Source organism: Tupaia chinensis, unplaced genomic scaffold (genome assembly GCF_000334495.1).
Source record: "Tupaia chinensis unplaced genomic scaffold, TupChi_1.0 Scaffold000627_1, whole genome shotgun sequence".
Classification (NCBI taxonomy): Eukaryota; Metazoa; Chordata; class Mammalia; order Scandentia; family Tupaiidae; genus Tupaia; species Tupaia belangeri.
In genome coordinates, this window is record NW_006160147.1 from 5565728 (window position 1) to 5591944 (window position 26217).

The window sequence follows — 26217 nt, forward strand, 5'->3', positions numbered from 1 at the left end:
ATTTAAAAAAGAGCACTCATACAAATTAGTTTAAATGCTTTTCAAGATCATATAACTTTAGTGAAAGAGATGGCTTCAAATGTAATGAAAGAAATAGATTAATAAGTAAAAGTCTTTGCAATTTCCAACATATATTTTGTCTAGGTTTTCGTTAATCAAGCAACATCATGTTTATCTTACTATGGTTGGTTTAATGAAACAGCTAGTATTTATGTGTTGTGTGTTGCAATTATGGACCTGTAGTTTCAACTAACACAAGACAGATTAACAGGAAAAAAACAAACCCGGTTTATTTACCTGCCTACCATGCATATACGTGGAATAGTTCATAGGCAAGTAACTCTGAGGGGTGGTTGGAATTTGGGGTTTATACACACCATCTTCACAGGTGAAAAGGAAGGTGAAAAGGGACTTACAGGAAAAGAGATGACATTTTGGGAAGATAAATGGGTTTTCAGAAAAACAGGAGATAAGAAAGTTCTAATGATGTTTGCTTATATAGGTGTGTCCTTCAAGGTCATAAAACTCTCCCAGGGAACAAATTTGGGCGAGGTGTCATTCTTGTTCCCCTTTGTGGGGAGTTGATCTACCCTGGAGAGGAACTTATGGAGCCCTATTTCCCAGAAGTTGCTGCTTTTCATCAGATAAGGGAAGCTCCAAGACAGTTTATCACCCCCTCCCCATCTGTTGGTTCTCAAATGTCTTCAACTTTAAATAATGTTTATACTAAAGTAGCTTATTTTGAAGGTCACATTCTGATCACATGCGGACAGGAAAAAGACATAAATGACAAGGTGATAAGAATGGGTGGAGACAAGAATAATATTTCAGATTTTCCTGTGTCTTTAGATGCTTTATTATTTTATTAAAACCTAAAATATTGTAGGAACGTCAACCCAGTTTAGTAGTGAGAGCACAGAGGACCAACTAAGTGCTGTCATAGTCTTGATCAAGATGATAGGGAGCCCCAGAGCCATTGTGCATGTGTTTATTCTTGAGCCCAAAGCATTCCCCTCACCTCTCTTTTCATTTGTTTGATTAACTGGACTATGACCAAATCTTGCCTCAGCAAGGGCCACAGGGTGAGAATCCTTTGCACAGGCCTGGCAAACGAGAACAATATGTCACTGCAGGACTTTGGAGCTCGCAGATTTGGAATCAGTCAGAACCAGCTCCTTGCTGGGAAACCATAGATCTGAAGGGACAGAGACAGGTAGGGTTCGTTTATTTCATTGAGCTTTCAGCCTTTAGTGCTGCTTACAACTTTTGGATATCTGGTATTGGGGAAAGGAGAGGGGGTAACGGAGGAAGGGCTTACCCAGGAAAGCACTAGAATTTGCACCCTGTTCTCTACCCTGAATGCTGGACAAATTGCAGAAGGTGGACTGGCAAATATTGACAGAAACCAGGGTCAGGGCAAGGCCATTTGACTCAAGTCTGTTGTGGAAAAATAACTTGAAGCTCAAAGGGACTGGCCCACTGGATTTGCATTCCCAGGAGCTGGGGAATCTCAGAAACCGTGTTTTAAAGCAGGCCGTTCTTTTACCATCCCTTTGGGTTGTGTAAAGTCCTTTTCCCCCATACCAACTTCCTTACTGTTCTTATTTCCTGCTGTAGGATTTTTGTTTTTCTTTTTCTTTACCTTCAGGGAAGGGAAATCAATATAACTCCTTTTCAAGAAGGGAGGTGGCTGGTCCGATCTCCAGCAGTACTAAAAGATCTGTTTTGATCTAGGTCAAGTGTCTGGGCTGGCTTAATTCCAGCTGGGTCAACTAATTGATCACCAGATGTTTCTTTGGTTTGTATGCTGTCTTGTGGTTGCTCGGCTGATTTCCGCGTCAGACGGTGAGTAGACCTTCCTTAAACTCAGTTTATAAGGCAATGAGACCAGTTTGGAGGGTAGGAGGCATTCTGTCTAGGGTTTGAATTAAACTTTAAATGTACGGCATGTATTTATTTTATTGAAAAATTTTAAATTACTTGGCTTAATGCTCTGTGGGGTTTTAGTATATATTTAAGATGATCCTGCTTTCTGAAGTCTGTAGTTACTGTTTACTTTGCCTTTCCTGTCTGGGAACAACAATAAAAAAATACCAATTTCAAAATCCTGAGAGGTCTTACCTATTATAAACTCCAGGACTGCCTTCTGGGAAGGAGATTGTTTGTTTAAAGTGGCTATTTTGTGGCTCAATGTAAGGGAAATTCTCATTATCCTTTCGGATATAAAATTCTGGAAATCTTTGTGAAGGAAGAGATGTGAATGCACAAAGACAAGGAAGAGTACAGAGAATCAGGATCAATAACCCAACAAAAAGACACTTGAACATGGGGGATCTATTGCAATAAGGGCTTCCTCACAGCAGAGTATATGCCAAATGAATCTGGTTTTTGTATTTGTTTTTTTCTTCCAAGAGAGATGTTCAAAACCTCCCCAAGTGGACAACAGTATTTTTATTGCAATGAAGGAAGAAGGACAGATTTCAGGAATTTATTCTTGTATAAAAGGCTACCACTTGGTAGGAAAGGGAACCCTCTTTTGCAATGCCTTTGATGAATGGACTGTCCCTACTGCTACATGCCACTGTAAGTTAGATCTTTCTGCTTCGTTACCCATCTTGTCATCTTGCTGTATCTTTCCATATCCTACTTCCAGTAGACTGTATTAAAATGTCATAAGAAAAAGTTCTCAATTTCTAAGAATCTACTTTTAAAGCACTCTAATGATGGAACTCTCTTTGAATGTACCTGATCACCTCTTGATCAGTATTAATTTAGTTAAATTATTGGGTTGTTAGAAAAATAGCAATGCATTTTTTCTGTTTTTTTTTTTTTATGCAAAAAATGTGTTATGATCTTTCTGATGACCCAATAGTAGCATCACTTACTCCTACTAGAGGATGAAAAATTTCTATATATTAAAACTACTATTTTTTTGCTGTAATTTGTTTAATCGTATGCTACTTTAATTTTATTATATTATTAGAAATCTTAAATATATACAAAAGACAGAAGAATGATGTCAGCAAGATGGCAAAACAGGAGTTGTCTGGCTTCGCTTCCCCACCACCACAGAAACCCAATATTCACATCAGTAGTACCACCCTAAATACCCCAGAACTCAGGAGTGTGGGCTGAGATATCCCTTTGGGTTGCAAAACCAAGAAAAGCCACAACCAAATGGCAACATGAATGATTCTCTTTGACCATGTCACTCTCTTTCAAGTTGGGACAGCATCATACACAGAAGATCCCCCTAGATCCACGGCTTCTACAATGAGAAAAGTGAACTGGAGGTGGACATTCAACTTCCCCACTATTTTAGGACTCTTGGCACTTTTCTCTTCTGTTTTGTCCTATGGGAAACTTCGGAAATACTGTCAGGGATAGACCATATGGTATCAGCTAGAAACAAAGAATGCAGGTGAGGCTCAGAAACAAGTGGAAATTCTGTCCAATGAAGGTGCCACATCATAGACACTAGCCAACAGCATCATGCTGCTGGAAATATAGCCCACTGGTCTTCCAGGCTGGGATCCCTGGTCAGCTTCCCCACACAGCTCAAGTATTCATCTTGAGTTTTCTCCAAGTGGATTTCAGCCAACCATTGTGCTAGCCATGGAAGCCAAGAGATTCCAGTCTGGACAGTGGACGCTGTAGTGTCCTGGGTGTACAGTGTCTTCTAGCACTGCAATGGCAACAGTGGTTATAGGCTTTGGGACCACAGCAGTTTGTTCAACATTTCTGAGGAGGCTTACTGTTGAAGAGCATTCCCAGAAAAAAACAGACTGAAAAGACTGGAATAAATCCCATTCAACACATCACCACAAGGATTAAGAACAATCGGGAAGGGGCCAGCAGGAGGCATGGCTGTTAAGGTGTTGGACTCCCACATGTCTGACACAGTTCAAGGACTTAGAGGCTTGAAAATCACTGTGTGTGTGCATGCATGCCCAAAATCCCAAGAAAGGGATGAAGGGGAAGGGATTGCAACATGTCCATCCTCCCTGGTGGGTAATTTCTCACTTTCCCTCTATCTCTCTCCAGTGAGTACACATGCCTTTTGGCAAAAACCTAAAAAAAAAAATTAAAAAAATAAGGGAAATATGATATCATCAACTGGACAAAAACACCATGCTAGTGACTACCCTAAAGAGGTAGAGATAAATAAAGTGCCCTATAGTGAAAAAAAAAAACTTCTCCAAAAAAAAAAAATATATATATATATATACTGCTAGAGAAAATCACTTAACTACAAAGGAAGACAGTAAGAGTAAAAAGATATCTACAAAAGAACTAGAAAGCAATGAACCTAATAGCAGTAGTAAGTTCTTACCTATCAATAATTACTTTGAATGCAAATCAATTAAATTCTCCAATTAAAAAATCTTATAGTAGGACCAGCAGTTAGTGTAATGGCTATGTCGCTGGACTCCCATGTAGTTGACCATGGTTCAAGTGCCGGACCTGGTGGCTTAAACTCACGCTGGGTGCGTGTGCGTGCATGCCCAAGATCCCAAGAGGAGAATGGAGGAGAAGGGATTGAGGCGTGACCATCTCCCCCTAGAGGGATTATTTCTCACTTTCTATCTCTCTGTCTCTCTCTGTGTTTATGACCAGCGCACACGCCCTATAGCAAAAACTTCTCCAAAAAAAAAAATCTTAACAGTGGTTGAATGCGTAATAAAATAAGACTCACTTCATTTTCTCTACAAGAGACTCACTTTACCTGTACAGATACAAATAGGCTGAAAGTAAAGGAATAGAAAATATATTCTATGAAACCAGAGATCAAAAGACAAGGAATAACTATATTCATATCAGAGGAGGTATAGATTAAATAAAAACTATTGGGACCAGCAGATGGTGTAGCAGTTATGTTGCTGGACTCCTATGTAGTCAACTACAATTCTAGTCATGGACTCGGAGGCTTAAAACTCAGGCTGGGTGCATATAAATGCATGTCCAAAATCCTGAGAGGAGAATGGAGGAGAAGGGATTGTGGCATGGCCACATCCCCGGGAAATGATTTCTTGCTTTCTGTCTCTCTGTTTCTGTCTCTGGTGAGTGCACACACCCTAGCAAAAATCTCTCTATAAATAAATAAATGCTGTTTAAAAAAGGCATAATAAAATCGTAATAGAGTTAGTTCAGCAAGAGGATGTACCAACAAATATGCATCCAATATTAGAGCAATGTGCCAAAACCTATGGGTTACAGCAAAAGAAGATCTAAAGGAAAGTTTGTAGTAATAATATATGCCTCTCTCTCTCTCTCTCTCTCTCTCTCTATATATATATATATATGTATATATTTGAAAGTACTGAATTTCAGATACTTATCCCTCTCTCTCTGTCGCAGAGTATAGACAAATAGAATAATGTCAAACTATGAAATTTCTGCATAGCAATGAAAATAATCAACAAAGTAAAGAGATAACCTACAGAATGGAAGAAAATACTTGCAGCTATCCATATGATAAGGGGTTAATAACCAAAATGTATTAGTAGACAAACAACCTAATAGCAAGAAAGCAACCTGATTTTTAAAATGGGCAAAAGACATTTAAACAAAATGCATATGAGTAGTCTACAGGTATATAAAAACATGTTCAGCATCACTAATTATCCAGAGAGATGAAAATTTAAAATATAATAAAATATCACCTCATTCCTGTTAGAATGGCTATTATGAAAAAGAAAAGCTAGCTTTCAGTGAGGACACGGAGAAAAAGAAACCCGTATTCATCACTGGTGGGAAAGTAAGTGAGTATAACTGTTTTGTAAAATACTATGGAGATTGCTCAAAAAAAATTAAAAATAGAACTACTGTATGATTTAGCAATCCTACTATTAAGTGGATATCCAAAGGAAACGAAATCAGTATGTTGAAGAGATAACTGTACTCCCATACTTATTGTAGCACTGTTCACAATTGTCACTATATCAGTCTAAGTCTGTCAGTGAATGAATGCATGAAGAAAACATGGCATATGAAAAATCTTCAAAAAGTTCATAGAAATGCATATTATGAAGAAACTTTTTTAATTTTCTTTTTTAACAGCATAATAAATTCATACATCTTTTTTTATTTTTTCTTTTAATTTTTCCAGAGGGTGTGTGTGGTTGCCACAGAGAGCAAGAGAGAACAAGAGAGGGAATGTGAGGAAGCACCTCCCGTGGGGAATAGCCATGCCGCAATCCTTTTTCCTCCATTTCTTCCTCCCTTCAGGACCATAGGCAAGCATGAACATGTACCTGGCATGATTTTCAATCCAGTGGGTCTGGGACTCCAGCTGTGAATTCGGCTATATGGGATCTAGCCACCTTAATCATCATGCCATGGGGATGGCCCAAACTCATAGTTTAATTTCAATGACTTTTGGAAATCCTTTCATATATACACAATGGAGTACTATTCAGCCATAAAAAGAAGGAAATTCTATCACTTGGAATGACATGGATGAACCAGGAAGACATTATGTTAAGTGAAATAAGCTAAGCACAGAAAGATAAATATGTAGAATCTAAAAAAATTGATCTGATAGAATTAAGAGTAAAATGGTAGTTACCAGAGGTTGGGATGATAAGAAGGGGTGGAGAGGTTGAGGAAATGCTAACCAGTGGATATAAATTGCAATCAGACAAGAATAAATAAATTCAAAAGCTCTGTCATATAGCATGGTGACTATAATTAACAGTGAAATGTTTTTTTTTGTTTGTTTGTTTTGGTTTTTTTTTGAGAGTTATTTTTGCTATAGGGCGCATGCGCTCGCCAGCCAGCCAGAGAGAGACAGAGAGATAGAAAGCAAGAAATCACCCCCGAGGGGGGATGGTCATGCCGCAATCCCTTCTCCTCCATTCTCCTCTCAGGATCCTGGGCACGCACGCACACGTGCCCGGTGTGAGTTTTAAGCCACTGGGTCTGGGATGCGAACCGCGGTCTACTACGTGGGAGTCTAGTGACATTGCCATTACGCTAACTGCTGGTCCCTGAAATATTGTTTTTTTAAAAAATGCTAGGAAAGTGGATATTAAGTGTTCACACTAGAAAAATAACTACATGAGGTAATAAATTTATTAATTAAATAGATTAAACTATTCTATAATGTATATATACTTCAAAATATGTACATGATAAATACATAAATTTTATGTCAACTTAAATATAAATAAATTTGAAAAAAAGGGTCAAATTAATTCATACAGGCCATCACAGATTTATCAGTTATCAGTACATGACTAATCTTATTTCATCTACATACTTTATTATTTTGAAGTACATACATTTTGTTATTTTATCTCACCCATTATATAACTTTTGAACAGGGAAAATGTTCTATTCTCTATTTGCAAATTTGATAATTGAGATCTAGGTGACTTATTCAAAATCAAGAAGCTCATTTTTGTGATCTTTTGTAGAGATGGAGAATAGTTAATCCATATTCTCTTTATTATTACTTTTTTTTGAGGTTTTTGTTCGTTCGTTTGTTTTTTTTTTTTTTTGCCTTAAAGAGTGTGCACTCGCTGGAGAGAGATAGAGAGACACTGAGAAAGAGAGAAATCATCCCCCAGTGGGGATGACCACACTGAATTCCCTTCTCCTCTATTCTCTTGGGGTCTTGGGCATGCATGCACATGTGTCTAGTGTGAGTTTCATACCACCGGGTCCAGGATTCAAATCATGGCTGGCCATGTGGGAGTCCAGGGATGTAACCGTTATGCCACCTGCTGGCCCTATTATTACTAGTTTTAAAGAATAACTGCATTACCTCTCCTTTATGCTTAGAGATAATCAAACATTATACCTAGACTAAAGCACACCCACACGATTATCCTTCATGCTTACAACCAAGTTGACACTCTTCTGCATTCTCTCCTGTTTTTCCACATCAGGAGAAAAAAAAAATAAAAATAAATAAAAATTTTAAGTGTATATTTGGCTGGATGACAGGGAAGGGAAGATTTGTCTCAAGCATAGGCTCGGGAATTTCCAACCATCCTAGACATAACAGGACAATGAACATGTTATCGGTAATTTGTAGCTATGTGCTCAGTTACTTTTAGTAAACTCAATTGCTAATATGATTCTTACGAATGACTAAGACTTTTTCCACCATACTTACGACAATATACTCTGTTCTCATCCTGCATTATGGCTGGAAGTCAAGTACCTATCCCTATTAAATATGCACTTGAAGCTCTACTATGTTATTTTTTCACTGAAGCCTGAAGCACTTTTGCTGTGGTGACTTTAACTTCCCCTTTCAGATCACTGTCTCTTTATTTCAGTGGGCCACTGTCCTAATCCTGTGCTGTCGAATGGCAAGTTCAATTATTCTTGGCCTGTGAAAGTAAGCGACAAAGTGACATTTATGTGCAATGATTACTACATCCTCAAGGGCAGCAGTTGGAGCCAGTGCCTAGAAAACCACACCTGGGCACCTCCCTTTCCCATCTGCAAGAGTAGTGAGTATAAGAAAAACACCCTGGAATCCCAAAGGTACTGATTAGTGGTGTCACCCTGGACAGTTGCCACATCTCTGCAACATTTCTTCCTTTTTCTCTTGGAAAGATTTGGGATCAAATAGCCAAGAAACATGTAGAACTCACAGTACCAAACCTCAGCTCAAGCGATACATTCCAAGGAAATGAACAGCATCCAAACAATACCTTTTCTCAAGGAGAATTCCTGTCCTACTAGATCCAATGTAGGGTGTAGTTTTGAGCATTATCCATTTTACTTCATTTTTGAATTTCAAAATAGTGATTTGAAGTTTCTGTTTGAGCAATACACACACACCAAAAAAAAAAAGAAGAAAGAAAAAATACCTAGGAAAGAAAGATTTATCTCACTTACTGAAAATTATATACAACAAAAGGTGAAAGCTCAATCATTACAGCTTAGACTCCTTAGAAGTAATCAGTTGGATGGGTTTATTTTATGATTTTTTTCCCTTATGTTTATGCAGACCTTTGAAACAAATACATGCAAGTAATGTTTAAATTAAATAAACATTAAATAAACTTTATGTTTAATGGTACCTTTCTATACATATTTTCTGAATTGCTAGTTTTTTCATTTGACAATAAACATAGGTTTTTTTTTCCAAGACATTTAGCTCTAACTTTTCAATAATTGATGTTGGTGGGCCACAATTTATTATACAGCTCTTATATTGACAGTCATTTCCATATTGTTGCTATTGTACTGATTCTTAGAATAATCACTGGGTCAGCGTATCCTCCATTTCTTTGGAACTTTCTTCCCCTTTCAGGCACACATGCACACACATCTGCTGTATTTCATAAGCCACTTGGTCTGAGACTTGAACTGCATGGTCAGCCATGTGGGATCCAGCTGCCTTAGCCATCAGGCCACAGGTTAGCCCTCAAACAGCACATTAATTTCCCAAATAATAATAATAATAAAAAGTATATTGAGCATTATCAGTAATTATAGAACTGAAAGATAAAAATAGATACTATTTTTTTTTATCAAATAGATTAGTAACAGATGAAGACTGGTTTCATCTAATATCATTCAAGTTATGAAGATATAGCTATATATGTAGTGAGAAGATAAGGGGATATCACTCTTTGTATGTATTTTGGCAGTAGTTAAAATAATAAGTGGATAGGCAGTTCAAAATAATAAATTATAGGGGGACCAGCAGTTACCACAATGGCTATGTCATTGAACTCCCACGTAGTCAACCGCGGTTCGAGTCCCAGACCCTGTTGCTTAAATTCACACCGGGCTAGTGTGTATGTGTGCCCAAGATCCCGAGAGGAGAATGGAGGAGCAGGGATTGCGGTGTGGTCATTTCTCCTGGGGGATGATTTCTCACTTTCTGTCTCTCTGTCTCTGTCTTTCTGGCAAGAGCATGTGCCCTATAGCAAAAAACCTCTCCAAAAATAAATAAATAAATAAATTATAGGGACAGGTGGTGGTGCAGAGGTAACTCACATGGGGTAAGGACCTAGGTTTGCATCCCAGAACTTCCCAGAGGATGCCAGAAGTGCATGCCTATGGTGAAGGCTAGCAAAGGCTAGCTAAGGCTGGGGGTAGATTGTGGCAAGAAGACCCTGTTAGGGGTATTCATCTTGATCAATATGTTTAGTCTCAGACACGCTCAGAGCTGAAAGAGGCCTTGGAGATATCATTTAACCTGCACGTCTTATAATAATGGAAAGTGGGCCAAGAGGGGCTTCAGTTCCAGGTAGTTCATGTTAAGAGTCAGAATCAAAACTCATAACTCCTAGTACTTTGTCCAACTCTCTTTCCACAGTCCTGTAGCCTCGTGCTCTTCCCTCCCAACTTTGTTCTCCCCCTTTTTTTTTATGAAGCTCTCAAATTAACTCAGTCCCACTGGCGTTGCCAACCTCCACATGCGGTCACACCTTTCCCCTCCTGTCTTGGAGCTGACTTTCATCTACGTTCTGTACATAACACTTAGCACCTCTACAACCTAGGCTTCCTTTCTTTGATCCTTAGTTAAAAAAAAAAGAAAGTATATTTTTCTAGAAATAAATCCAGTACATGTTTTTGGCCTTAATTACAGAAAATAAATTCAATAAATAATACTTTCGATTCTGGCCTAATTGCAGAAGGAGGTTCATAATCTGTTAACTCACATTTTCACACATGGAAGTTCCCATTTACCACCATCATTATGAATGCCTTAGAAGGCCCTGAATGAGCCAGGAGAGGGGTCATTCCCAAGGAGAAATATCGCGATAAGAAAGAATGAATGAAGGACAAACATTCCCAGACCCCAGGTTGCCGCTTAAGAAAACAAGTGCTGGTGTAGCCCCTTAGGGGGTGCTGTTTCTTGATGATAACTGACTTTCACACCTGTACTCATACTCCGTTTTTTTTCTCAGGAGACTGTGACCCTCCTGAGAATCCAGCTCATGGTTATTTTAAGGGGAGAAATTTCACCTCAGGATCTAACATTACTTACTACTGTGAAGAGGGGTAAGTGCCCATAGCCTTTCAATCCAACTCCTGCTCTGTGGCAGCACTATTTTGGCAAACGTCACCGTCTGCACCCACCAGTCCCCTTATTCCCCACTGCTTCAGGATTCTGAACTCATTCTTATTTTGAGAGCTGCTTTAGCTCATTGCCCTCTCCCCCCAATTTCTAGAAGACAAACTGATTCTATAAAGTGGCACTTTACTTTTCTCTCAGTTAAGACAAGATAAAGCATAAAAGTGTATGTTTTTAGGCCCAGCTGTGGAAGCACATGCTGGTCAAGGTACTCAGCATGTTAAGGGAGGCCAGAGTTCAATTTCTGGCTTACCCTAAAAGCTGGTGAGGTAACATAGGCCTATGATCCCAGCTACTCTGGAGACTGAGGCGGAAAGATAGTGACATAGTGAAACCCTGTCTTAAAAAAAGTATATATTTTTGGACCAGCAGATGGCATAATGGTTACATTGCTGGACTCCCATATAGTTGGTTGACTGTGGTTCAAGACCTGGATCCCACAGTTTAGAACTCATGCCAGGTACATATGTGTGTGTGCCCAAAATCTCAAGAGAAGAATGGAGGAGAAGGGGATTGTGGGATGACCATTCCCTCTGGGGGATGATTTCTTACTTTCTGTCTCTCTGTCTCTTTGGAGAGCAAATGGACTCTATAGCAAAAATCTTCTCCCTAACAAACAAACAAAAACTATATTTTTCATAACCATTCTATTTTTTGCCATGCTAACTCACTTTGAGTTGCATATGCACAGAAAAATATTTAAAAGAAAAAAACTACTTATGTAAAGACGTTTGTAGCAATTTTATTCTTACAAGTTTTACAAAAAAAAAGAAAAAGCCCAATAGTTGGGAAACAGATAAGCAAATTTTGATGTATTATTATTGCTATCATAAACTATTATATAACCATAAAATAATATTAATCTATGTAAAATTGCATGAAGGATGTTTGAAACTAAAAATGTCACCTAGAACACAAATTATTTTTACTGATTATATTTGTATAAAAATTTACATCTCTACATCGAAAAGAATCATAGCAAGACACTTTTATGATTAATTGCATTTTAACATTAAGGTATTCTTTTCTTCTGTAAAATATGTATGTAATACAAATAAAGATTAATTTGTAAAACAAAAACAAAAACAAAAAACTTATATTTTTCCAAAAAAGCACAGAACAAAACAAATCTATAAATAACCCCAGAAGTGCTGAAATATAAAATGTATATATTACTCAAAACATCCTAATCAAAGTTTAAACTTATGTTAGGCTTCCTGGTCACACACCTTATGGATATCCTAGGTTTTTATTTCCCTGGCCACAATCTTAACTCAGTTGCGGATGTCACCAGCATTGCATTTCATTATAAACTTCCAACTGGCTTTGCAGTCAGCTCTCATGTTCTTCTGATTACAAGCTATTGCTCTTCCACAGCCTACTTACTAAGACATATTTGAGGAGTGCCTCTAACTTCCCACTCCTTTTTAGAGCTTAAATGGCACATAGCTTCTTAGGTTATATTGGGTTGTGAGAAAAGTCATGATGCACTTTCACACTGAAAAACAGAACACTATGTCGTGACTTTTCCAATGACCCAATAAAAGATCAAGCAAGTCTTCCTTCAACTTCCACACTTAAAAACTGCATGTATTAAAACACCGACTTGGGGGGCCAGCAGGTGGTGTGGTGGTTAAGGGCACTGGACTCCCACATAGCCGACTGTGATTCAAGTCCCGGACCTGGCAGCTTGCTTTCTCATTTTTTTTTTTCTCTCTCTCCCTCTTTGGTCAAATAAAACACCAACTTGGAATTTCTCACTTCTCTGTACTTTATGGATTGACTACGATTTAGGTTCTTCCATTCCCCAGGGGAGTGGATTGACTTTATAACTGTTTTGTTGTATAGGGATAATGTAGACATGCTTCTATCCTCAGGGGAAGCAGATTCTAGCACAGTGAACTACAGCTACACAAAACTAGCCCCAGTTACTCAGTTAGGAAGAGAAAAGAGCTATATATTGTTCTTTTTCTTTAATCCATTTTTGCAAAAGACACGTGTGCTTACATGAACTCTCCAGAGAGAGAAACAGAGAGGCAGAGGCAGTAAGACAACAGGGTGGTAATGCTACAATCCCCTCTCCTGCATTTCTTTATTCTGTCAGTATTTATATTCTATCAGCCATGTGGGCTCCCATGCACATATGCCTACTGTGTTTTTGAAGCCACTGGGGCCAGGATCCAAATGAGACTGTCATTCATGTGAGATCTGGTTCTGTTGACCACTAGACCATGGGGCCAACCCTTCCCCCCCACCCAAATTTAGCCAAAGGGCATGTGTGCTCATGGGAGAAAGACAGAGAAAGTACCTTTTTTTTTTTTTTTTGAGAGGTTTTTGCAATAGGGCGCGTGCGCTCGCCAGACAGACAGAGAGAGACATAGAGACAGAAAGCGAGAAATCACCCCCCCAGGGGGGATGGCCATGCCGCAATCCCTTCTCCTCTGTTCTCCTCTCGGGATCTTGGGCACGCATGCACATGTGCCCGGCGTGAGTTTTAAGCCACAGGGTCCGGGACGCGAACCACAATCGACTACGTGGGAGTCCAGTGACATAGCCGTTACGCTAACTGCTGGTTCCCAGTACCTTTGATGGAGAGTGGTTATGCCACAGTCCCTTCTCCATCTCTCCTTGTTGTGGGATTTGGGACATGCATGCTCACCTGCCTGACATGCTTTTCAAGTCACGAGATCTGGGACTTGGTCCATGTAGTCAGCCATGTAGAATCCAGCCACCTTAACCACAAACCATAGGCTGACCATAGGGCCGGCCTTTTTAAAATGTTATTTATTTTTATGAGTGGGACAGATGCACAGGAAGGGGGTGAAGGGGAGAGAGAGAGAGAATGACAAGCATCTTGCTCTAATCTTTTTCCAGATACCGCTTGATGGGCACACCGGACCAACAGTGCATTGATGGGGAGTGGAACAGTGACCTTCCGTCCTGTGAGCTGATCCAGGAAGCTCCCAAACCAACTGCACCGACCAAGTATGGGAAAGCACTAGTAAGTAGGGGCTCATGTCTGTCTGCACAATGGTATCTCGAGGCTTGACACTGCTTCTGGCGCATGCTCAGTAAATATCTAATGTTTTCGGTCTTGGCCTGATTGTAGAAGGAGGCACAGAATCTGTTAACTCACGTTTTTATTTATGGAGGTTCCCACTTTCCTCCATCACTACGAATGCCTTGGAAGGCTCTGGTGCTGTCTCGTTTGTCTCATAGAACAAAGTGCAGGGACCAGCAGTTAGCGTAATGGCTATGTCGCTGGACTCCCACATAGTCGACCATGGTTCGCGTCCTGGACCCAGTGGCTTAAACTCAGGCCGGGTGCGTGTGTGTGCGTGCCCAAGATCCAGAGAGGAGAATGGAGAAGAAGGGATTGTGGTGTGGCCATCCCCCCTGGGGGGTGATTTCTTGCTTTCTGTCTCTCTGTCTGTCTCTCTCTGTCTGGCGAGCACACGCGCCCTATAGCAAAAAACCTCTCCAAAAAAAAAAGAACAAAGTGCATAAACTCGGTGCCTAAGATTCAGAATCAGGACCGGGAGTGCATTGATGAGGAGTGGGCAGTGCTCTTCTGGTCATGAGTATGCCTGTGAAAAGTCTTTAAAATTCTTCCAGACTCCAAAAACATGGGCCAAATCCACTCTCATTGACTATTCTTTTAGACCATACTTCTTATTAGAGAATATCAATAATTACATCTAAGTAGGAAAATGGAAATGATCTACCTTGTTGAAGATCTAGAGAGCTACTGAATGAAGCTAGCCTGGTACTGAACCTGCATTCAGGGACCTCACTATTGTTCACTGGCTTCAGAGTATATGGTTGGGTCTTGGTCCTTATGCTGTAACTTTCCATTTTTTTTCTTTGTTCAGCTTGCTTTTCAAGAGAATAAAGACCTTTGCAAAGCCATACAGGACTTTATAAAAAGATTAACGGAAACTGGCTTAACTATGGAAGAACTAAAACATACTCTAGAGATGAAGAAAGCTGAATTGAAGGGGAAAAAATGCTGTCCTAACATTGTAGCCAAGAAGACTGGTCATAGAGATACATTGAAGAATAAATTTTCTTCTTGGTTCTGAAATTGGTTTTTATTTATCTCTTATTGGATTGACGTGCAACTTCACAGTGGCCAGCTAAAATTGTATGATGCATTTTGTTTGTGTGTGTTGCCGTTGCTGTACTCAGAATGTGGAAAGACCACATAAAGTTGTTGCCTGTTTAAGACCAGGATCAGCAACACATTAGTGAGGAGTGGAGGGTTTAATTTCCTGCCTGTGAGAAGATTGAGTTAGCTTAGATCTGAGCTAAGAGCATTCCTTATATTTTTATGAAACAGAAATTATAAAGCAAAAATTAACCTCAAATTAACCAAAATGTAGAATGTAATAATTAACCTTTTATTTGGGGGGAATGGGTTCAGAATGGTTACATCTTTAAAATGACCCATTGAGATAGCAGTAGAGTTAGGACCCAAACCTTCTCTTGGGTCTCCTCTATATCTGGTTTATGAAACCAGTTTTCCAAATCTCCCACAATTGCTTACTGCCTTTGGGTGAAATGTAGTACTGCATGGTAGATTTGAGATGATGAAACATAAGCAATAATATTTTCTTCTCTCTCTCTCTCTCTCTCTCTTTTTCTTTTTCTTTTTTTGTCATAGGGTGCATTCATTTACTGTGGAAAAGAGAGAGACAGAAACCGAGAAATCACCCCCAGAGGGGATGGCCATGTCACAATCCCTTCTCCTCCACTCTCCTCTCAGGATTTTGAGCATGTATGCTCACACGCCCAGTGTAAATTTCAAGCCTCCGGGTCTAGGACTTGAACTGCAGTTGGCCATGTTGGGGTCCAGTGACATAAACATGCCATCTGCTGGTCCCCATATTTTCTTCTTTTTTTAAAGGGCAGAAGAAACAAAATACCTAAGAATTTCTGACAGTGCCATGCAGACAACACAAACTGGTAAAGAGGCTGCCTCCCATGTCTAAGGCAAGGCCTGGACTGGGAAGAAACTGCGAGGCAAGGCCCAGTTTACGAGCCCCCCTTGTGTTGCTGTATTGGCCTGTACTCAATTTCTCTGCCGTGAGCTTTACTGTTATTACGATACCTGCAAGGGTAAAATATCACCCCCAACCATTACAATAAAGCCAATTAGTGATATTGTAGGAATGTGGTTTCCTAAGACACTAGGGCCAGAAAGTTTGAGACGCCCCCACCCGTATGTTTTAAGCCAAAATTAACATATGTTAAGGTTAAATGAGTATAAGCCAAATTAGCATAAGTAACAGTTTAAGGCTAGTTTTATGTAAATACCCCTTGTTAAAGCTACAGGCCAAAGTTAACTCATGCTAGGCCAAAGTCAGCTTATTCACTACATAACAGGGACTCAGAGATAAAACAAAAGAACTCACTAATTGACAGACTCAGCAAATAAAATACAGAAACCCACGGGTTTATAAAGAAAGGAAACAAGCCTGGCTGGCGATGACAGGATGAACAAACCTAAAGGCTCCGGAGAAAGATGAACTATCTTAGCTGGGAGCTCTTATCTAAAGCAACGGGTAGTTTTCAACTACAAAGAGTTTCTCATCTATGTGCTGTTGACTATGAAAAACTGCTAATAAAACATCCCGTGTTGTCTCCTGAGCTACAAGATCATCTTCCTTTCCCATATGGGTAATAGGCTCACCCTCTTTAGTTGTAATATAGATAGTCCATATATTAACTGTGTCTTTACTTAACAAGACAAGATTTCTATCTAGGCCTTTGTAACCAGCAATGTTGCCACCCTAGCCCGGGACTGAAGTTATCAAGCTGACCTGGGACTGAAGTTATCAAACTCCCTGCAAGCCCCCTCTTCAAAAGACCCCATCTGGTAATCAAGACTGAAGAAGAAAATGTACCAGACAAATAAGACTCCTTCATTCTGAGAACTGTGTTTGGCTTCACCTGTTCAAACAAGACAGACATCATGTTTTATGATCACTGTTCCTGTGCTTTGAATTCCTTGTTTCATAGAGTAAATCTTTTATTTCCCTTCACCCCTCCTACTCCTGTAAAACATCCCTCAATAAATACGTGTGTTTGATAGCCACTAGCGCTGCAGTCTGGAGCTGGCTCTGGCTGTGGCTGGCTGAGAACATGCTAAGGAGCAATGAGGTCTCAGTCTAATTTCTGTTCCTGATCACCTGTGTTGCCTTCCTGTGTATGAGTCTCAACCACCCACCCCCGCCGAGGCTGGACCCCAGCAAATTTCTATCAAGGTTCATATTGAGCTGATAATGTCAAGTTTCTCTCATCACTGACACCAACCCCCAAGGGAAACGCAAAGGAAATCTGGATACAGTATAACCAACGTACATAAGACAGTTTGAAATAACAGAAAATATCCAGGTGAAGTTACAAAGGAGAATAAGACATGGCTCTTAAGTAGCCTACAGTCTAGTTGCATACAGACGTGTATACACATAACATTGTTTCAGGTGATCAGAGTGCACTAGATGCCTTGCAGAGAACATCATCAGATGCCTTGCAGAGAACACCGAGCTGTGGGAGCTCAGATGAGAGGAGAATCACCTCCTTTGGGACGTGGTGGCATGAAAATTGTCAAGAAAGAAGTTCACGGTTATTTGGGCCTTTATTTATTTTTTTATTTTATTTGCTTATTTTTAAAGGTATTTTTTTTTTCCCTGTAAGAAGCATGGGCTCATCAGAAAGAGAAAGAGAGAGAGAGAGACAGTGAGAGGAAAAGTGAGAATTCACCCTCTAGGGGGATGGCCAAGCTGTGATCCCTTTTACATTCTCTTTCTGGGATTTTGGGCATACACATGCACATGCCTGACGTGATTTTCAAGTCACCATGTCTGGGACTTGAAACATGGTCAGTCATGTGGAAGCCCAGTGCTTTAGCAACCACATCACCTATTGGCCCCTCATTTGGACCTTTGAAAATAAGATTTACCAATGAATATTAAGAAGAAAGACATTCTAATAGAAAGCAGACTTAACAAATGGAGTAGGAGTCCTAAGCTTTAACAAACAATTTCTAGGTAAATCCACTCCCATGGTTAATCTAACTGGAGAAAAATTATTTCAGTTTGAAGTTATGTTATATCTTGCTGATATAACTGTCTATATCAGCAAGACCTTGTGAATGTTTGAAATATCCAATGTCAGTAAAATTTTAAATAAATTATGATACATCAAATGCAGTGTCGCCTTTTACATTGATATTGCAAAGAAACAGGTAATTTTAACAATCTAATCTTAGGTAAATATATTGAGTTGTCAGAAAAATCATGACATATTTTTTTCTATGCAAAAACACATCAGGACTTTTCTGACAACCCAAGAGAATAATTACTAATAAATACTTTATGATTGCATTATGTAAACATTTATTCTCAAGGAAAGGACCAGATAGTAATAGGCACAGATGAGAATAGTTGCCCTAGAATGGTGAAACTATAGGTATTTATTCTCTTACAGTTCTTTAATATTTTGAAATAAACTCCTAATAATTTTTTTTTTTACTTTTTTTTTTTCAGAGTTTTTTTTTTGCTATAGGGCACATGTGCTGGCCAGAAAGACAGAGAGAGACAGAGAGACAGAAAGTGAGAAATCACTGCCCAGGGGGGATGGCCATGCTGCAATTCCTTCTCCTCCATTCTCCTCTCAGGATCTTGGGCCCACACGCACATGTGTCCTGCATGAGTTTAAGCCACGGAGTCCGGGACTCAAACCATGGTCAACTACATGCGAGTCCAGCGACATAGCCATTACGCCAACTGCTGGTCCCCCTAATAATAATAGTTTAAAAAGCACAGCATAGAGGCAGAGAAGATGGGACATATTTAGAGAACAGCACATAGCCTGAGTTGGCCTAGATGAACCTGCGGAAATGGTGACAGAAGGCTGGAAAATAGGATAATACAGTTTATGGAAGGTTTTGAATGCCTGTTTATTTGGCTAGGCAGTTAGTAGATATGAAAGACTTTCTATGTTTTATTTATTTCTATTGTCACAGTGCACATGCATCAGAGAGAGACAGAGACAGAGAGAGCCAGAGAAAGAGAGAACCCTCTCAGTGAGTCATAGTCACACTGCAGTCCTTTCCTCCATTTCTTCATTCCCCCAGGATTTTTGACACTCACATACACATGCATAATGTGCTTTTCAAGCCACTGGGGTTGAGATTTGAATTGTGGTCAGTCATGTGGGATCTGACTCCTCATGCATGCAGCTAACAGCCACACTACAGGGCTAGCCCATGGAAGTGCTTAGATTGAGCATAGGAGAATACTTCCTTCACAACATGTGTAGTAGTCCTGGTTGAAGTGGGAAAAGAATTGTGGCAGAGAAACCAATAAAAGGGCTACCGCAATGGTCTGTCCATCCAAGAGACAACTACCACCTGTGCTGATCTGATGGCAGTGGGAAGCAGCAGATACAGGAGACATCACAAAACAACTTGGCCACTGATGGAACGTTGGAGAGTGACGGAGAGAAGGAGCGCAAAGGTGAGTTTAAAATGCCATCCCTGGGAACTCAAGTAAGGTCGGCAGCTGAAGGAGAAGCTTCTGAACAGAAAATGAGAAATTTCTCTTTGGATGCTCCGTGAGGTGCCTGCGAGATGTCCAGTGTGCAAGAAAAACTGTGGGCCTCAAGTTCAGGAGGGGGATCAGAGATAATGATGTAGTATGGGGCAGGTTTTTGAGGAGGAATAGTTAAAGACACGAGAGTAGGTAAAGTTATTAAAGTTGGGAAAAGAAAAATTTAGTGGGAAAAGAAAAATTTAGAAAAGAGGAGCCCCTGGGATACATCTGCATTTATAAGTGAGAAGGAGAAAAAGGAGGTAACGATAACTAAGGAAGGGGAATTTGTGAAAGAGGATTTTGGAAAGAAAACAGCAGTGTCAAAGGGCGCAGAGAAATCCTTTAAAACTGAATTTAAAAATTCAATTTGGATATAAGAGCATGCCTCAGAGACATGGCTCAATAGAAGGGTGGGTAAAAACCAGACTGGAAGGCAACAGAGGCTGTGATTAAAGAAAAAGAGTAAATAATAATGTGATTGAATGTATAAAAGAAAATGAAATGAAAAATAAATAAATTTTTTAAAAAAGGAAAAAGAGTAGGTAGGAAGCATAAGGCTACAACTTTGCAGAGCTCAGCATCTCACTGAAAACGAAAAGTAAGGGGCCAGGCAGGGATGCAACAGTAATGCAACCAGATATACATAGAAAGGTCTTAGGTTCACATCCCTGGACCTCCCTAGTAGTCACTCATGTGCTTGTGATCTGGGGTGTCTGAGACTGGGGTTAGATGGGGTGTGAAGACCCTGTTTAGGCTGTGTGTGTGTGTGTGTGTGTGTGTCTTGGGAGAAATAAACTATTTAAAAAAAAAGAAGAAAGGGAATTTGACATTTTGGCAAAATTATGGGAGAATCTCAGGATGAAATACATGTTGAAAATGAAATGGGAACGAAGAAACACTTCTCTGAATCCGGGGTGAAAAGGAGAGAAAATTTGACAGGAAGAAACTAATGCAGATTTTTTTTTTTTTTAGTAAAATAGGAGATAAGATAATTTCCTAAGAATAAGACAATTTTGTAATCTGGGAATAAAAATTTGCAGCAGCCTCTGTGGAAGGTAAATGTCTCCAATACTTTGGGACATGGTTATTTTAAAAGACCCAACTTTAAAGGTGGTATTTCCTCTACTTAGCTCTCAAGACTTTGCATGAACTGGACTCTTCCCCTACGATCATTCCTGGCAAATCAATTTCTCACCTTTGTAAACTAGCCCATATATTCCTTACCTCTAATATCCTTCTCACTTTCATCTAATAATTTCTACTTCATTTGAATTTTATTCAAAGTCTAACCAAAATCTTACATCTGTTGTAAAAAATTCCTTGATTAACCCAATCTCCTATGGTTTAATTCTTTCCTTTATGATTTTTTATAGCATTTCTTATGATTATTCCAGAGTAAGAGGAGTTTCCAGGGAGAATTGCCTTTTTTATTAAGAAATCATTGGGAACCAGCAGTTAGTGTAATGGCTATGTCGCTGGATTCCCACGTAATCGACCATGGTTCGCATCCCAGACCCGGTGGCTTAAAAAACTCACGCCGGGCGCGTGTGCGTGCGTGCCCAAGATCCCAAGAGGAGAATAGAGGAGAATGGATTGCGGTGTGACCATCCCCTCTGGGGGGTGATTTCTCGCTTTCTGTCTCTATGTCTCTTTCTGTCTGTCTGGCAAGCGCACACGCCTTGTTGTGAAAACCTCTCCAAAAAAAGAAATTATTTATTTTAGTTTTTGCTATAGGGCACGTGTCCTCACTGGAAAGAAATAGAGAGTGACACAGAGAGAGACAGACAGAGACAGAGATGGAGGGAAAGTGAGAAATCACCTCCCGGGGGAATGGCCATGCTGAATCCCTTCTTCTTCATTCTTTTCTGGGGATTTTGGGCATGCACTCACACCCACCTCACACGCACAGTCAGCCATCTGGAATCCAGCTGCCTTAACCTCTGGCATGAGAAAACTGCCTTTTGATAGCAATCTCTTGCATATACAAATCTTAAGCTTTTGGATTATTAGCTTAGTTGGACAATGTCAGGGCTTAGGGTTCTTAGACCTGTGTGAAGACAACCATGACTGGCCTTCCATTGCATTCTTCTGAGCATGCTCAATAAGAGACCAACTTCTGAAGGCTCTTTGCAGTCTGTCATGTAGTGATGGTGGTGGTGGCAGTAGTTAACATTTGTTGAGCTCTGAGTATGTTCCAGGCAACTCAGCACATAAAATGAACTCAATTAATGCTTGCTAAATTTCCCACCTTTTCCATCCTTAGGGTGGGATGGAGACCAGCTCAGGAAAAGATCATCTATCTTGAGTCCCAAAAAAGCTTGCCGGACCTATTGTCATGGAAAGTGGATCATTTTCTGTGGAGCTTGTTTGAATCTTGCAGAATGCAAGGTTTACCAACTAGCTAGATTGTATTTTGCATTATCCTCTGACATCTAGGGAAAAGAAAAAAAAACCATTCTGGCATCAAATTCAATTTACCTTTTCACTTAGGGGAAATGGTTGGCACAGGAGAAAATAAACAATTGCAACATATTATCAAGAATGAGGACTATTGAAGAGAGGGAGATTAGGTAAACACTATGGCTTTATTTCTTCTGTTAATCATTTACTGGACCACTGGAGTTTCTGTCCATCCATTTCCATCCAGCTGTCCCTAATCAGCCAACCGCATGGCTGGAATTCAGGGACTTTTTGATGGGACAATTACTAGCCAAATTCAGGGTATTACGATAAACTCTGATCTGGGGAGGAACTAGAACTATAAAAATCAAGGCAGTCCTCTTCCTTAAGAAACTACACAAGACAGCATCACAGTCTTCTCCTTCTTCCTCAGCTATTTCAGGTCAGTGGACTACTGAGTACTTGGGGTACTCTGAGGAAAGGTTGGTGGTTTTACCCTTTAGAGGGTGTAGAATGAGAAGGATGAAGACAAGACAAAAACTTAGGGGTGCTTTCAGAAGAAAAGAAGTACTGCATTAGGGGGCTGTGTGACTTGAAAAGTACTTTGAAATCTTTCTGTGCCTCGATTTTTTATTATAAATAGGAGACTAATAATGCATACTAGTTAAATGAACTGAAACAGAAAAGAAGTGTAAAATGTTGTTCTTGTAATGGTATCAAACGATGAGTGTTGGTAGTTGACCTTTCACCATCTCCCCACCGGCAGGAGCAGAAGCAAGAGGTAAGTCAGACTTTCCAGTGAGATTCAGAAGAGACTTGCTTTTCATCATTTCTTCTGAAACTGTGTCCAATTACTTTGGAGATTTAATTGAACGCTGCAAATTTCTTCCATTATTCATTCCATTTGTTGCTGATTCCTTTTCTATCCCTAAATATGGTAGTTTGAGGAGAATGAAAAGTTGAGTATACAGAGGCAGAAACATCAAAGTAGGTTTGTGTTAAACGTAGACATAGTTCGAATGTGTCATATGACTCTATAGAGTGAAGGAGCTGATGGATTTTCAAGGCAGGAAGGGAAAGCACAGAAGCAAGTTCTTTCTGAAATTTGCAAGTGCTATGGTTGAGAGTCCAGGCATAAGGAAGGAGACACTACTTGAAACTCAAGAAAAATATTTGAAAAGATATTTGCCATACTTTTACTATCTTCCCAGTGCTATAAGTATCTGAAATATGCTACTTTCTAGAGGCATCTGAATTTTAAAAAGGGAATTTAGACAAAATAAATACATTCACTTCAAAAGTAATCTCGAAGGAAAGGAGAAATTTGGGGACTGAGGATTTTCCCAATGTGCATTGGCAAGTGCTAATAGTCAAGAGACCCACCATGTTGACTCCAGTTCCTGAGTTGGTTGTATTTTCATAGAAACTGAAAGGTGAGAATCTCACTGAAATATAAGGGCATGTGCTAGTCTCAGCTTTTCACAGAGTAGTTACAGAACTGCAGAGTTTGTAGGGAATAAAATAGATCATCTCAGTTTAACACCATCGTTGTAGAGATGAGAGATTTAGGAAAGCAATACAGTGTCTTCAAGATCACAGAATTAGATTGTGGTGTTGCTGAAATTTAAACTCAGGTTACCTCAACTCACAAGTCCCAGCTCTGTGTTTGGCTGAGTTCTGAGCAAGTTCTTTGTGAGGGAACACACAGTGTAGACTGCAAATGCTGCAACCAAACCAGTGAGTTGCGAAGCATCCGGAGAGTTCCCAAGGAAGTCCAATCACCACATTCTCTCTCTACAAATGAGACAAAACACTTTGTCATGCACATTATTTTCATCTGGTCCTTAGTGGGACAGTTATTCTCATGCTGAAGATAAAACTAAATGGAGTTTCATTCCTTTTACATTTATTGGATAGCTATTACATGCCAGTTACAATACGAGATTAGAGATAGAAAGTTAAGAAATACCTTCTTTCATCTTCAAGGAACCCGTGATCTGTTTCAGGATGCAAAAGTAAATAGTTACAACACTGTGTGGTGTTACGATTAAGGTCAGCAAAGTACTAGGTGAGCGTACAAGAAAGACACTGGCACTTCTCATTGGAGTCAGGCAATTCTTCACCAAGGAGGCAACAGTCCATCTGGACAGTGAAAGAAAGAGAGGTCGGAGGTAAGAGCATTTACACTCAAGAGATAATAATATGCAAATGCCTGAAGGTGTTTTAAAAAAATCCAGGATGAGTTTAGGGAAAGGTAAGGACTTTCATGTGGTCAGAGGAGTGTTCTGAATGAAAAGGAGGGAGAGCATTGGGAGAGCTGTGGGGACCTGTGGGAAATGGAGACCATGGAAGCGTTCAAGCAGAGCAGTAACATCTCAATTGCTTTTTAAGAAATATAATAGCATCAACTTGGACTCTGGCTTACCAATGCTTGGTGGTTCTTACAGTGGTCTATGGTGGGGTGAAAGAAATATGGTGACCTAAGCCGGGATATGGAAGTGAGCGTAGGAAAGTGGAAGATTTTAACATTGCTGCTATGGCCAACATGCTTAGATTGAGTAACTCTGAACTTGGAGAGGGGGCAAGAGAGGAGGTAAGGATGACTCATGTTTCTAGTCTGGGAGGTTGGGTGGAGATTGGCCAAGGCAGAAAGCACAGAGGTCAAGTAGTGTTGGAGGAAGACGGTGCATTTAGTTTGAGATATGTTGGATCCAAGGTGCCTGGGAGATAAAAATGGGGTAGTTGGAAATATTGATCTGAATCTTTCAAATTATGGCTTACATTGAAAAAAATGCTTTGTTTTGTTTTACTTAAATAAGAAATCCAACAGTTTGCTTTCAGGATCCCAGGTAAAGAAGAAAGTGTAATAAATTATTTCTAGATTGGCAAAGGAAATTAACAAGTTCTTACAACTTTCAGAAAGCAGAAATGTTTATTTAAATATTATCCCAAACAAAAAACCATTTGCTAAGAAAACCAATCAGAATTGCAGTTTTTCCAAGGTTAACGGTTATTTTCAAGTGACTGAGCAGCAATCTCTAAGTCCATGAAGCACTTATTTGTTAGAATTAGCACTTATGGGACTGGCAGGTGGTGTAGTGGTTAAGGGCACAGGACTCCCACATGGCTGATCACCGTTCGATTCCTGGGTCTGGCGACTTGCTTTCTCACTTTCTCTCTCTCTCTCCTCTCTCTCTCTCTCTCTCTCTCTCACACACACACACACCACACACACACACTGCCCCTCTCTGGTCAAATTAAAATAATTTTTTTAAAAAAAGTGTTGTAAGGTCAGTTTTATTATGAGTATACTATCTGCTTTTCTGCAGCTGCAGGAGAAAAAAAAAAATTCTTCTTTATTTACCCAAGATTTCTTTCACTGATTTTATAAAGGCCTGTAGTTATAAGATCTAAGCACGGAATTTTATTAGTTAACGACCAGAGTAAAGAGGACAGGCCAGAGTGGCTTAAAACTTACATGTGAGAGAGAATAGGGAAGAATAAGATAATTATTAACAATTGAGTTTCTGGAGCATGCACATTTTTATATCTCCAGGAGACATTTGGGGTTGTGGGTCTGTGACTGATTCAAGTCTGATGATCAAAGGATGGATGCGGATGAGTTCTTCCCAGGATGACAGTCCCTGGGGACACCAAGTATCTGTTTCACTGTACCGAGGGCCACAGCAGAGGCCAGGCCAGAAACTTCTGGCCACAAGCTCAGGAGCATTATTTTTTCCGCAGTTTGGCTGTCCTGGTGATGCACCCACTTATTAATATAATTTAAAATAATTGTAGTGATGTTTGTGATTTCCGAGAGTTTTGCTTTTGACAGGGTGTCACTCTGATGCTAATTCTGTCAAACTCTGCACTAATATTTCTTCTGAATGCTTACTTTGTGACATCCATGTTACCATGCCAAGTCCCTCTCAGCTCAGCAGTTATCATTCTTATTTATCAAAGAGAAAGTTGAGGCGCAGAGGGGCTAAGTAACTTACCTGTGGGCACACAGTTACCCTGTGGTAAGTCCAGGATTCAAGCCCACATAATCTGCATCTGAGTCCAGAGCTCATGTTCAAGTTCTGGCCACACTGCTTCCTCTGTCCCTGCATTGTGGCTGTGGCCTTGGTGTGAGGTTGAGGCAAAGAGAGTGAAATAACTAACCCACCT

At 39.9% G+C, this 26217-nt stretch overlaps 2 protein-coding genes across 8 annotated transcripts in view; both read left to right on the forward strand.

Moving 5' to 3' along the window:
* The first annotated feature begins 1092 nt into the window (after positions 1-1092).
* On the forward strand, positions 1093-15692 carry C4BPB (complement component 4 binding protein beta). Of its 3 annotated transcripts, none has more exons than XM_027776093.1 (7): positions 1093-1213; positions 1735-1845; positions 2413-2583; positions 8289-8465; positions 10884-10977; positions 13925-14051; positions 14923-15692. In XM_027776093.1, exons 2-7 carry the CDS (start codon positions 1788-1790, stop codon positions 15130-15132), a joined length of 837 nt encoding a protein of 278 aa, XP_027631894.1. In that variant the 5' UTR covers positions 1093-1213; positions 1735-1787; the 3' UTR covers positions 15133-15692. The 3 variants fall into 3 exon arrangements, with proteins under 3 accessions (XP_027631894.1, XP_027631893.1, XP_006159349.1); XM_027776092.1 differs by lacking the exon at positions 1093-1213 and adding an exon at positions 1430-1557; XM_006159287.3 differs by lacking the exon at positions 1093-1213 and having other exon boundaries at positions 1430-1845.
* A 6642-nt stretch (positions 15693-22334) lies between these two features.
* The window catches only part of C4BPA (complement component 4 binding protein alpha), a 33420-nt gene continuing 29537 nt past the window's right edge, over positions 22335-26217 (forward strand). For 2 of the 5 annotated variants that reach the window (XM_014591855.2, XM_014591854.2), the window contains exon 1: positions 22335-22489. The gene's annotated coding sequence lies outside the window, so the exon portion shown is untranslated. Of the gene's footprint in view, positions 22490-22690; positions 22829-24114; positions 24219-26217 lie in introns of those variants that run through there. The other 3 variants (XM_014591856.2, XM_014591857.2, XM_014591858.2) reach the window with 2 other exon arrangements.